At 41.6% G+C, this 14,632-nt stretch overlaps 1 protein-coding gene across 1 annotated transcript in view; it reads right to left on the bottom strand.

Moving 5' to 3' along the window:
* The window catches only part of CFAP20DC (CFAP20 domain containing), a 154,871-nt gene that overhangs the window by 82,879 nt on the left and 57,360 nt on the right, over window positions 1-14,632 (bottom strand). Inside the window, exons 8-9 of the mRNA XM_065408313.1 lie at window positions 6,943-7,082; window positions 5,139-5,319 (exon numbers count right to left, since the gene is read on the bottom strand). Of these exons, the coding sequence (XP_065264385.1) occupies window positions 5,139-5,319; window positions 6,943-7,082 (321 nt within the window). The remainder of the gene's footprint in view (window positions 1-5,138; window positions 5,320-6,942; window positions 7,083-14,632) is intronic.

Below are 14,632 nucleotides of genomic sequence, written 5' to 3'. Positions count from 1 at the left end.
TAGGAGACAATCACAAATGAAAAAACACTAGTGATATTTAAAATGTTAACCTTCATTCTGTATAGGGCAACATAAAACACATTTTCTTTATATGGAGAACTGAAAAATGTAAAATATGTTCTTCTTCAGGCAGCCTTTTCAGTACGGGCTTGATCCCAATTTTTCCTACTGAAGTCAGTGGCAAAACTTCCCATGACTTGAGTGGCAGCAGGATCTTACCCTTTTTAATGATCTATTTGCAGGTTAGTAACTGCGGCTCGAAATTTATTTCCTACCAAAAGAGGATTTCATTTAAAACATACTAAAAGATTTAAAAAGCACCTTTCATGAACAAGAAGAAAAAGGCAAAAAATCAAGCAGATGAGTATTGTGACAGGTTGGTTAATAAAAACAAACACTCTGGAAACTCTAACCTGTTTGGTTAAGTGACTGCTGCAGCAATCTGAGGTTTAGTGTTTCTACACTGTTCACTCTTTTATACGAAAGCACAGAGAGCTTAACTGTTGGCTTATCTTCATTCCTGTAATGTCTCGTGCCTTGATGAGAATATAGTAATGTTTTTAAGAGTCGTTTTTTTCTTTAGCTCATTTTTTAAAAACTGTTTGTTTTTAAAATGTAAATGTTAAAGAGATTAATTTGGTCAGAGATGGGTGGAGGTGTTTGTGTTCTTTGATTTGATACCAGTAATATAGGTGCATTTCCCTTTCTTTTGTAAGTAGTTTCTGTACAGTGTTTTTAAGTAACTAGTCAAATTTCCTTTCTAAGGTTGTATCTGTGAAGCAGTGATGTTTTATTTAAAATGATGAGGCTCTACATTCATTATTGGATATTTTTTCTTTCAAATGAGATGTGTGGACGGACTCCTTCTCTGTTTATGGTTCTTCCTACAGATTGCCTGTCAGTCCCTCATGGTGGGTGGGCCGTCCTACCTGCAGTCTTTGAAAGCAGGTCAGAGCAGAGTCCAGCAGAAGGCCCCTCCCCTTCTCAAAAGAGCTACCTGCTGGCATCCCTTTCAAATAGACTATCACAGGGCTGAACGATAAAGGCAACTATGCACATTAAAACTTCTTCATATATAGAAAAGAAACCCAAGTTTGTGAACTGGGCTAGCTGTGCCGAAAGCATCAGCCAAGATATGAGGATAGGCTGGGATTGCTAGACATGCTATCTTAGAGAACAGAAGTTACTGGCTGGTTCGGTGCCTTTTCAGGCCTGCTTTCAAATATAGTCCACACTATGCAGAATCCAAATTTACCCCACTTCCTGGCACTGTTTTATTAACACATAAATTAACAATAAAATAAAATGCATCTCAAGCCCTCTCCCCAGGTTGGCTGCTCCTACAGTTCCTGCCTTTGGACTGCTCAGCCCCACTCCCTAGATCAGGGGTGGGCAAAGTTTTTGGCCTGAGGGCTGCATCGGGTTTCGGAAATTGTATGGAGGGCCGGTTAGGGGACTCTGTGCCTCCCCAAACTGCCAGGCATGCCCCCTCATCCCCTCCTGCTTCTCGCCCCCTGACGCTCCCGCCCCTCCCCCCGGACTCCTGCCCCATGCAATCCCCCCATTCCCTGACAGCTCCCCCCCCCGGAACACCTGCCCCATGCAACCACCCCTTCTCCCTGTCCCCTGACCGCCCCTGGAACCCCTGCCCCTGACTGCCCCATCCAATCCCCCCTCTCCTTCCTGACTGCCCCCCCCGGGACCCCTGCCCCCATTCAACCCCCCTTATTCCCTGCCCTCTGACCGCCTCAACCCCTATCCACACCCCCGCCCCCTGACCACCACCCCGAATTCCCTTGCCCTCTATTCAATGCCCCTGCTCTCCGCCCCCTTACCACGCTGCCTGGAGCACCAGTGGCTGGCGGCACTAGAGCCGTGCTGCCCAGAGCACCAGGACAGGCGCCCGGCTGGAGCCATCCACGCCACCGCGCAGCACTGAGCACCGGGTCAGGCCCAGGCTCTGCAGCTGCGCTGCCCCAGGAGCTCGCAGCCCCGCTGCCCAGAGCATTGCGCCAGCGGCGGGGCGAGCTGAGGCTGCGGGGGAGGGGGAACAGCGGGGGAAGGGCCAGAGGCTAGCCTCCTGGGGCAGGAGCTCAGGGGCTGGGCAGGAGGGTCCCGCGGGCCTGATATGGCCCGTGGGCCGTAGTTTGCCCACCTCTGCCCTAGATCCTCTCTGTCTCTCGAGCCACTTCTACCTCCCTTATATCTGGGTAGAGTAACAAGCATTAATACTTATGGCCCTATTGTGTTAGGTACTAAACAAATAAATGATAAAAAGACAATCCATGACCCATATTGCTCACAATCCAGGTAAACAGAGATTCATTTAACATTCTTCAGAAGGATCATCTTTTGTTAAGGGGTGTTTGAGGCAAACAATGATTGAAAGCCATAATGGAAATTATGTTTCAGTACTATTGTCTCAGTGGGGCAATATCAAATCCCTTGAGAACACCGTGAGCATCAAACAAAATACAGATATATTAGACTGCGTTACCGATGATTTTCCCCTTGTCTCAGTTTGAGTATGTTTGAGGTACTGTCCACACTGGGGTTAGGTATCTGTAAGGTAATTTTTTTTGTCACAATAACATGCTTGTCTAGACACTGCAAGAGAAGTATGAAAGTGTATGAAAAGCTTTTTGGCAGGGAAAGGAAGACAACAGGAGACATAATGAGTGGCCTGACTCTTTGTTAACAAGTAAGTGGTATAATATGTATTAACCACTCAGCTTTAAAAAATGAAACTGGGTCTATGCAGGCACCATAAGAATTAAAACCAGAAACTATTATCTAGGATGAGTAAAAGTTCCAACTTTCTTAATGATTGGGTTCTTTGGTGTTAAATTGAATAAGGGTTTAAAGAATAATTTATTTTTAGTTCCTTCTCTTTAATCATGAAAGCATGGAGGTTTTTTATTTACGCATTGCTCTGGTACACTTTGTTTAATCCTGAAAATCTTTATCAATGCTCTAAAGCAATTCTGTTGCACAGTGTTTGATTTCCATAATCCCTGCAGCACACACATTTATATTTTATGTGAACTGGTTCAGAATCCTTTGAAATTTACAACACACAGAGATAACAGGAGTACTTGTGGCACCTTAGAGACTAACAAATTTATTAGAGCATAAGCTTTCGTGGGCTACAAGAGAGTTTCTTACCCTGGATAGAACAGAGATGTAAAATAACATAAAATTAGTGCCATACCATTGATTATCTCAGGTCTTTTTTTGCCAGCATTTTAAAAACATAATCTTCTCCGTCCATTCTTGTGTGCTGATGGTTCTCAGAGTGATGTAGCAGGGTCCATATAGCATAGCAAGCTGGTGCACTATAGATTCATACCCTGGCTTGCTGAGCGGTAATTTACTGTGCAGACAAGCCCTTAGCTAGTCCTGTATCTATTTCTTACTTTTTGATATTTGTGATTTAACAACATTATACTCCTTCACAACACAGACTCTCCTGCTGGATTTCTTACCAAAGAAATGAATACAATTACATCTAAAAGAACTTTGTTAAAAGAACAATAAGACTGCAAGGTCAAGCACTGAATTAGAAAATGCTGGAATTAAAGATGATTGTGAAATCTTTATTCATCCCCCTTGCACATACATCATACATTCATACAGTTTAAGGTCAGAAGGGACCATTAAATCAACTAGTCTGACATCCTGTTCTTCATAGGCCAAAAAATGTCACCCAGTTACCCCTGCACTGAGTCCAATAACTTGCATTACTCTTGCCCAGCATCACCTAGGATGTCTGAGGAACAGTCAGGAATAGAACCAAGCTTTTCTGAATCTCAATCCGATGACTTAAACACACAATAACATTCTCTTCCTGCAAACCTCTGCCTCATTCGCTGTCCCTCCACAATACACTGAACGAAGCAGGGTACTTTTGCACAAATAGTATGCAGCTAAAGCAGTAACTATTAGCAGTAGTAGGATGCTGTGTTCTGTGGAAAAGCCATTAGAGGGATACACCACACACCCTTTTCCAGCGGTTTACTTAACTAGTTGCTAGATAGCAGAAGAATGCAGGAAGTCAGGATTGCTGGGTTCTATTCCTTGTTCTGGAAGAGAGTGTTATCTAGTGGTTACAAGAAGCACAGCCAAACACACAGATTTGGCACATTCCTTCTGAAAAGTAGTGTTGCAAAGGGGATGAGACTTGGGTTTGCCATATTAGAGATGAGGTTGTAGTTCTAGAGAGTACCTTGTAGTTACCCCACCTACAGTGTGTGTGTGTAATTATACTTGTTTTTCTCTAAGATAGGAGGTATGAAGCATTGCTCAATAATAAGGGCTGTGAAGTGAACATAATTATTGGCAATTTAGTGGAAGAGCTTAGGCTAGAATTCATGGTCTCCTGGATCCCAGCACAGCATACTTTCTTCTTGATCAGAGAGTATGTTGCAGCTGCTGCTTTGCTTGTGTGCTACCTAGAGTCATATAGGGAGTTCCTTGGAGCTGGGAGGAGGCTCACAGCAGATGGGATGTTTGGAGATTTTTATCAGTCAGCCTCTTATAATTTGGCCAAATAGGGTTGAATTTTCCTGAGGACAGCAAAAGGCACCTCGCTGCCCCCACAGGTATCCCCCTGCCAAATCTCACATACTTACTCCAAAGCATGGAGGTGTTAGAACTCTTCACATAGATGGTTAGAAACATTTTTAACACTGGTAAAACATCCTAGTTTCCCCTAGCTTCATTTTCAGAGATTGCAGAACTATCTTCACTGACTTTCAAAAATAATTCAGCCTGAGGCAAGCCTGGAAATTTTTAGCTGAGGTGGTTAAAGTCTGGCAAAGTTATATGCAACTGAAAAGAATGGGGCTTATAATGGAAAGTGTCAGGCATCCTTAACATCACCAGCTCTGCCTATAATATCACCATCAGCATTATGATTTCATTCGTGGTAGGATCAAATACGAAGACAACAAACCATTGTTTACCACAAGTGTCTTCAATAATTAGCAAGCTTGACAAAAACATGAAAATCAAGAGACTAAGAGACTCACGTTTAAGTGAAATGCGAAAGCTTTTTGCAGCTGGAAAGTATGGCTTTAAACAGTTAGATATTATTGCTATAGATCAGTCTTTGCAGATTGTTCACATTAGTTTCTTACCGTTTTGACTTGTAAACTGATTTGTTTGGTGAATATTTTCTTTGTCTCCTTGATCAAAAGCCGTACAGAACAGTGAGGGAGACAGTCCAGATCTCTTGGTATCTCGTATTGACTCGCTTCCTTTTTCTAATGTCAGTTGTTGGCATGATCTGCTACTTCGGCTACCCAAGGACTTTGTTATCTTTAAGAAAAAAAATCTGAATGAAAGGTAATGAAACAGCTTTAAAATTAGCTCTCTAAACTAAACTAAAAACATTTTTTGGATAAAGTTTATTTTTCACAATAGATTTTCCTCAGCCTATTTTATTTTTTACATTAACTTTGCAGGAAAAAAAAATCTAGGTACCCATGTCACCTCTTCCTTGCTTAGGGCTACTTTCTCACAGTAAACCCAATGCCTGACATCTTAAAAATCCTGAGCTCCACCAAGTTTTGCCTAAGTGTAAAATGCATTTTAGGATACAGCTGAGCAAAATGAGTGTCTCAAAAAATTTGAGATCTCTACGGTGCTTGCATCTGGGTTAATGACAGACAGTGCCAAAAGTAACCATTAGATACTTTTTCAGCAAAGGAGTAAACACTCTGAAAATAAGAGAGAGAACTGTGTGTCGGGAAAGGGAGGGAAAAATTAACAGGAGAGGGGAAGAAATGGAGGCAAAGGAAGATGGAGATGTGCCATGCCAGAATTAATTTAAAATTAAGCCGATGCTCAAGTTGATTCCATTCCTCATCCGTACAAAGCTGATATTTCAAGCCTATAACAACATCATGTTATTATGACAGTCACTGAGGTTTATAAGGAGTTTCTCTTACAGTGCATTTTACCCTGTAGCAGGTTCCCTCTGCATAGAGGTTTTGTCCTGAGTTGTTGGGACATATACCCTAGAGGCAGGGAGATGTTTACTGCATCTTATGGGACATTGTTGGTGAGAAGCACAGATGTGCATCAGGATATGGGTGAAACTATAAAAGGAACCAGTGACATTACTGGTGTGACCTCTACCAGAGGATTCTCTGTTGTGAAAAGCTACAAATAGGAGGCTACTATTATGCAGAGGCTGGGGATATCTTTTGTGGTTATAGTAGCATAGATGACCCATTAGAATGCATTTAATATTTTTATGTGGGTCTGCTACATATTGATCATTCATCGTTTTAACACTTCAGATTTTGATATGGAACCAATTAAGGCACTTTACAATTTATTAAGCAGACTAAGAACCTCAATTTTTCCTCCCTTTCCCTTCTCAAGAACCACTGCTCCTCTGGAGGAGCTGGTTTCTCTCAATCTCTCCTGTTGAAGGTGTTCTGCTGTGTATAAATAATTAAATAATTATTGGACTAGGGAGTTGAAATTTGGTCTCCCATCTGCTAGGTCAACGCTCTACCACCAAGCTACAGAGTTATTCTTGCTCTCTTTCCATAGCCCAAGCACTATTCATTGTCACAATGAATCACCCACTCACTACATATGTGAATGCAGAGTTTGCCTCTTGCATGATGGCCCTCTTACTATGGAAAGATTCCACTTAAACACATGGAAAAATCTTGCTTTTGTCAAACTTCACTCCTACTTTTACTTACAAAAACATAAAAATTTAGCACTTTAAAAATAAACTTTATGAGAAAAATAAATATTCTCAAGAGAAAAAAAATTTATTCCGAAGAAAACCTTTTTGCAAAACATTTGTTCTTCCATCATATACAAACACAATCTGGAGTTTGGCTCTCAAGAGATAATAACTGCAATTGTTCCTTTCAGATAGGTGGTACTGGTTTGTGATAGTTTAACCCTTCTTCCTACCTCTCCAGATACCCTGGAGTTGAATCTTCTGCCAGAAGGTGGAGGTGGTCCAAGGACCTTGGATCCAAATGCAATGTGAGACACATCTTGATTTTTACTGTTGTGTGTACTGCCTTGTCCTCTATTAATTAACTGGTCTACTTAAAAAAAAAAAAAAAAAAAGACACCTTTTCAAACATGATGCTTTAGACTGAACATATTTATAAGCATGATATATCACAGTATTTGACACAATAGCAAATTTTTATTTCTTCATTCTTGCTTTTCTATTCATTTAAATAATTATTTCATAAATCATATAGGAAAAAATCATACTTCCAAGAAATAATTATGTATCTTTCTAACACCACAACAGGTATATATATTACTGCTGACAAAATACAAATGTATCCCCTTCCTTCTCCATTTGACAGTGTGCCCAGTGCAACAGATACTATAAACACATGGAATAGTCAAAGAATATTATATCATCGTTATAAATGATTCATGTACCTTTATGGGCTAGGGATTGTATTCTGGCTCCATGCGGGAGTTACAGGTTTTCCTGCAGGAACTAAAATCACTGGGGAGTATTGGGGTATCATTAAAAGCAACTCAATAGCAAAGCCCTGGACTTTGAAAGAAAAAATCATGTTTAAAGAAGATACGAAATGCTGACAATAAGGTATCATCATGTTTTCCATAACTCCTCCTCCTCTTTCTAATAATTAAGGGCAGAAAGGATAATACACATATACTGACTTATACCATTGAAATAGAAAATGAATTGTTAATGGTAAGATTAAGAGCTTCGATAGCTATATTTTTAATTATTTGTAATTATGTGGAGTGAATGAGTACAGATGAGGTAATGCTGATGTCAAGTCCTTGCTGGCATAAGTGTGGTTTTGTCAATTCATCCTTTACACAGAATTTCTAATCTGCTTAAACTGTTATTGGTGACAGAATAAAGGTCACATGTTGTGTTGGAAGAGATAAGTAAGAAGATATAGCATGTAATGATAAATACTTCCCTCCACCTTTTTTTTTCTGGGCAGACCCAGGGCAGGGTGACACAAAAACATGACCCAGAAACTGCAAAACCAGTCGGAAAAATACAGAATTTGGGTAATTGAAGCTTGCACATGCGTAATGTCTGGGTTACGTAAAATCAAGAGGGTTGATGTGCTAAAAGCCTATTGGATAAAGATCGCAATCTGTAATACAGAAAAGTATGAAAGACCTAAGTGAACGTGGATCCAAACTGGAGAAACACTAGACCAGAAACTGAAGAACGGGACTGAACGACCAGACCAAGGGATCAGAGACAGTGATGACTATCATGGAAGGTAGAAGAACTTCCTGGTGCCCCAGAATGTGGTAACTTGGACCCATTTACCAATTCGGTCTTGTCTTATTATTTATCTGGTACAACTGTACATGCAGACACTATTATTGACAATAATTCTTTCTGAAATTGTATAAATAAAGGTGAAAATGGATTTAGCCTAAATTGAGTGGGGTCGTGACTCTGTTTCCCAACTTTTATTCCCAGCAGGAGTAATTTAAACAGGCAGCAAATCTGGAGAAGCCTCAGCCCCTGGGGAAATTGCCAATAATAATTTGACCCAGCTTAAGAGGCTGGCAAACAAATAAATGAAAATGATATAAAATGACCACCCTGATGTGGGTGGGGAGAGCTCATTCTCACGTGAACCAAGAACTGTTGTGAGACTGTGGCCAAAGGGACAGGCCCCTGTGAGAGGCTCTGAAGTACTCTGAAAACTGCTAGGGTCTCCGTGTGGAAAGTGGGGGATACCTGGTAAGGTAGACATACATATAAGCTGTTTATTGTTTTTAAGGTATATTTTTGTGTAATATTTTTGTTCTGAATAATTAATACTTTTCTTTATGAAGGCTGGCTGGTCATTGGTTAACTCTGTCATTGCCCCTGAGACAGCTGGACTGCAAGTGCTGAACTGAAGTCAGACTTCCTGAGGTGATCACAGTGAATTGGAAGAGGAACTGCAGCCTAAATTCTCAACCAAGAAGGGAATGTGTCACGGGACTCCACTCTGAGAAAGATGACAGCTAGAGGCCTGAGCTCTAAGTGATGTGCCTTCAAGCAGGTCACAAATGAATCAGAGGTGCAGTTAGCTCGGCAACTGACACCCCAACTTGAAGCAAGTCAACATGATAAGGTTATTTCTGTACACTCTTAGCTTGAAACAGTTGTTTAAATACTGTGGTTTAAAAACTGAGTTAGAAGTAAATAAAAGTATCATTTTTCTCTGCTTGATCACTGAAGGAATACAATATAAAGCCTATGTTGTAAACAGGCAGACGAAACAGCTCAAATTCGTAAAGAATTCAGATAAAAGCTGTAGCTTGCCAGTCAAGATATCAATGACAAGTTCTGTAAAGCATCTGATACAAGAATACTTGTGTGTAATTTTACCATCTGAAGATACAGAGCCACCTCAATTTCAACACTTGGGCTCCAATCCTGCAAATACTTACATACACAGGTAATTTTCAGCTCAAATTTTTTACTTCTTTGAAAAATTTTGTCAAATTTTTTCAAAAACTGAAAAATGTCAACCAGCTTGATAGCTGGTCAAAAACCAAACCAAACCAAGCCAAAGGGTAGATGGAAATTTTTGTTGAAAATGTCGTGTGGAGAAAGATGGGTAAGTGGTTATGCAGGGGAATATAGCTCATCTTCAGAGAACAACTGTAGGTAAGGCGCTTTAAAAAAGATTCCCCAAAGATTCTTATTTCATTGGATCACCACTTCAGGAGCAGATAAAGATCTAGGATGTCACGGCAACAAAATATTGCAGATCAGAAAGAAAAAGTTACTCTAATATGCTGTTCTAAGGAAAAGAAACAAAGCATTCTCCCCTCACCCTCTTCTCTTTTAACATAGACTAATTTAACATCTAATTTTCTGTTTTGAGATGTGATATTTCTGTAAAACAATAAAGTAATGCCAAAGCATATTTTTGAGAGTCTCTCTTATAATTTTTATAATGGTGGAACTGGTTAAATTTGAATTCAAATCAGTTTGACTTTCATTTTCAGCTAGGAAATTTCAACAAGTCCACATATTTACCAGTCACTAGCATCATTCACTAGTATTACCCATAACAAAAGAAGTCCCTGTAGGCCAGGAGTTCCTTGTTCTCCTCTTCCTGAAGTGACATTCAGTTGCTATTAACAGCTGCCATCTCCATAGCTTAGATGACCCGCTCAGTTTACTGTCAATTTTTTTAATTTGCTGACTACTTTGGGATGCCTTTTGCCCACGCACCAATTATAAAAGCTGATTAACATGAAAATTCTCTGTTTATGTTCATATTAATTGACTGCAATTAATTGCCTACATCAACACATCTGCCACAGTGCACAAATATGTGCAGTTAAAAGAAGATATGGCCAAAAAATAGTTGATTAGGAAAACAAAACAAAGTTTAGTGGATAAAAAGAAAAAGTTTCTAATTAAACTGAAGCTTAAAATTATCAAAGCTTCCATTTGCAGGAAAGCCTGATTTCTCATCTTTGAAAGGAGTGTCTGGGAGAACTCACATTCTACCCCATAGTACAAGGTTAAAAACAAAGATTAGATTAAACCTGCAGCTCAAGGCATTTCATTTTCTCTAGTTAGCGAAAACCAAAACTTTGCATAGGTCAGGGATGTTACCATTAATTATTTTACTACTTTGCCAAGGGCTATATTCCTTTGTAGTTAGATAGAAAAACCTGAGGGCTCACTGTCTAATTGTCCTTTTTTAAATAAACATTCATTTTTCTCTCTAGATACACCATTCTCATTATTTTAGTCATTTAATTTTTACATCCTCCTCACCCAAAGCCTGAACAAAAAGTGCTGATTTTTCATCTACTGTCATGGAGAGGTCACACTCCAGGCTTTTCTCTGCTATCTAACAATAAAATTAGAATGAAACTTTTTACCAGAACTTTGGCTTGCCTATTTCTGAGGGAAAAAACACTACAAATATTATTTGTTTTTGAATATTACTCTGATTTTCAAATAAATATACTTGCATATGAAAAGATGTTAAAAAACAGTTTAAACTATTAAGGGCCCAAACCTGCTCGGATTACAATAAAAAACTCCCATTAACTTCAGTAGGGTAGGATTGAACCCTCACTGACTGAGAGTTGATTCAGCACAAGGAAAAGGTTTAAGAATTTGCAAAAGCATCTGACATTAGATACAAACTAAGTGCAGGTGATAAAAGAGCTTTGTGAGTAAGGAAAACAGTATAAGCCTTGGTTAAAATAAAAGGGAGTCAGTTTTAAAGGGAATTTTAGAAGCATCCCTTCTCCCACGTTATCAAGGGCATGTACAGCACTGACTTGTGTTTGGTTCAAGTGCCAGGAAAGGCGGCAACTTCTTTAGAACAAGCTATGAAACTGGGTCCCGAACACACCTGGGTACTAAGAGTAGCTTGAACACTGAAGGATTCCAAATGTGCACATCCTACTTGACCCTTTTACCCCTAATTTCAGATATAAGTCTCAAGTAGTGGTGGGGTCAGGAAGTTCCCAACCCTGAACTGCTATCCTGCAGGGGACAGCCAGAAAGCAGAGCAGAGTTGAAGTGCTCCAGTATTCAGCTGCAAGAGTTTGCTCCTGCTTCAAGCATTACTGTTACAGCAACTTCACCCTAGGCAGGAAACCTAAACTCCATGAGACCACTCCAGCTGCTCCAGAGCAGATGGTCTCACCTGTGAAACAAGAGTGGCTGAACCCCCTACTCCTGATAACTTGTGGGCAGTGGAGCCATAAGAGAAGGGTGGAAGCGGGCTTGGCTGGCCTATCAACTTGTCTGAGCTCTTGTAGTTCACGCAGCTCATTGTGAAGCAGGTTCAAGGGACAATTACAGAAATGACTGCCGCTGCAAACTGGGCATTCCTTTTGACCTATTAGTCCCTGTCCCAGCATGCTCCTTTGTCTACTACCAATGTGGAAGAGGAATTCTCTCTTTATGCCATGAGTCTTACCTTTGTGCCATGCAATCAGGAGGCTTCTTGAGGAACTGTGGACCTGGCCAATATAGTGCCCATCTTTAAAAAAGGGAAGAAGGAGAATCCGGGGAACTACAAACCAGTCAGCCTCACCTCAGTCCCTGGAAAAATCATGGAGCAGGTCCTCAAGGAATCAATTCTGAAGCACTTGGAGGAGAGGAAGGTGATCAGAAACAGTCACCATAGATTCACCAAGGGCAAGTCATGCCTGACCAACCTGATTGCCTTCTATGATGAGATAACTGGCTCTGTGGATATGGGGAAAGCGGTGGACGTGATATATCTTGACTTTATCAAAGCTTTTGATACGGTCTCTCACAGTATTCTTGGCAGCCAGTTACAAAAGTATGGATTGGATGAATGGACTATAAGGTGGATAGAAAGCTGGCCAGATCGTCGGGCTCAATGGTAGTGATCAACGGCTCAATGTCTAGTTGGCAGCCGGTATCAAGCGGAGTGCCCCAAGGGTCAGTCCTGGGGCCGGTTTTATTCAACATCTTCATTAAAGATTTGGAGGATGGCGTGGATTGCACCCTCAGCAAGTTTGTGGATGACACTAAGCTGGGGGGAGAGGTAGATAAGCTGGAAGGTAGGGATAGGGTCCAGAGTGACCTAGACAAATTGGAGGATTGGGCTAAAAAAATCTGATGAGGTTCAACAAGAACAAGTGCAGAGTTGTGCACTTAGGAAGGAAGAATCCCATACACTGCTACAGGCTGGGGACCGACTGCCTAAGCAGCAGTTCTGCAGAAAAGGACCTAGGGATTACAGTGGACGAGAAGCTAGATGTGAGTCAACAGTGTGCCCTTGTTGCCAAGAAGGCTAACGGCATATTGGGCTGCATTAGTAGGAGCATTTCCAGCAGATCGAGGGAAGTGATTATTCCCCTCTATTTGGCACTGGTGAGGCCACATCTGGAGTATTGCGTCCAGTTTTGGGCCCCCCACTACAGAAAGGATGTTGATAAAATGGAGAGAGTCCAGCGAGGGCAACGAAAATGATTAGGGGGCCGGGGCACATGACTTATGAGGAGAGGCTGAGGGAACTGGGCTTGTTTAGTCTGCAGAAGAGAAGAATGAGGGGGGATTTGATAGCAGCCTTCAACTACCTGAAGGGGGGTTCCAAAGAGGATGGAGTAGGCCAGTGGTGGGCAATCTGTGGCCCATCAGGATAATCTGCTGGCGGGCTGCCAGAGAGTTTGTTTATATTTGCATGGCCCCCGCAGCTCCCAGTGGCCAGGAACGGCAAACTGCAGCCACTGGGAGCGGCGGACGGCCATGCAAATGTAAACAAACTGTCTGGTGGCCTGCCAGCGGATTACCCTGACGGGCCACATGTAGCCCGCGGGCCACATGTTGCCCACCACTGAGCTAGGCTGTTCTCAGTGGTGGCAGATAACAGAACAAGGAGCAATGGTCTCAAGTTGCAGTGGGGGACGTCTAGGTTGGATATTAGGAAAAACTATTTCATTAGGAGGGTGGTGAAGCACTGGACTGGGTTACCTAGAGAGGTGGTGGAACCTACATCCTTAGAGGTTTTTAAGGCCCGGCTTGACAAAGCTCTGGCTGGGATGATTTAGTTGGAGTTCGACCTCTGTTGAACAGGGGTTTGGACTAGATGACCTCTCTGAGGTCTCTTCCAACCCTAAATTTCTAGGATTTTAATACCACCCTGCTAGCTCCATGTTCTTTTTGGCTGTGAGAGTCACTCACAAGGTCCCAACAACACTGCTTTCATTGGAAGGTCAGGTGTGTGTCATGCATGCTGAGACAATGTGAAACATTTTCTCTGTATTCAGCCTATCAACTCAGTTTGGTAAAAAGTCTTGAGATCACAACAAATCATCCACTTAAGTTCTAGATGTAACTACATAAAAATACATACTGCATATATTTTAGAGGATGAAAGTAAGCAATATTATAATCCTTTGGCTACAGGAATTATAGCTACTGATATTATAGATCAAGGATTTTGTAAAGTATGATACCTAAGATATAATAGAAAAGGGAGGATTAGTATACTGTGATTTCATCCGCATCCACAAAGAAGTGAAATTAAACAAAATACAATGATCTAGAATAATCTAGTAACAAATATTGTGAATAGCAAAAAGACTCCATTTGTTACCAATTAGGGTGACAAGATGTCCCGATTTTATTGGGACAGTCCTGATATTCGAGGCTTTTTCTTATATGAGCACCTCTTACCCCCCGATTTTTCATATTTGCTGTCTGGTCATCCTATTACAAATTTAGCCAAAATACTATAATGAGCTAACATGATGGCTCTCATCTGATTTCTATTATTTTTGTAATGTAACTGTCATAGCTATGCTGCCATTACATCAGCAGTTCTCAATCCGCAGCCCGTAGGCTGCATGAGGCCCAATTAGCACACATCTGCGGCCCAGCTGTGTGCTAAAGGCCGTGGGCTATGCAGGTCTGGGTTACGGGCTGCCTAGCTGGACAGGGCATGGTGCAGCGGGGTCGGGGTCACGGCCATCCCAATGTGGCGGGGTCCGGGACTGCCACCCAGCTGGCCCTGCAGAGGGTCCGACGGGGTCTGGAGCTGCCAGCCTAGCTGGCCCCACAGAGGGCCCAGTGGGTTCCAGGGCTGCTCCCCGGCCAGCCACTCTGACTTTGCTTATCACTTATAAT

Source organism: Emys orbicularis, chromosome 7 (genome assembly GCF_028017835.1).
Source record: "Emys orbicularis isolate rEmyOrb1 chromosome 7, rEmyOrb1.hap1, whole genome shotgun sequence".
In the NCBI taxonomy this organism is placed as follows: Eukaryota; Metazoa; Chordata; order Testudines; family Emydidae; genus Emys; species Emys orbicularis.
The sequence above is the reverse complement of the archived record's forward strand: the minus strand, read 5'-3'. Positions and strand labels throughout refer to the sequence as shown.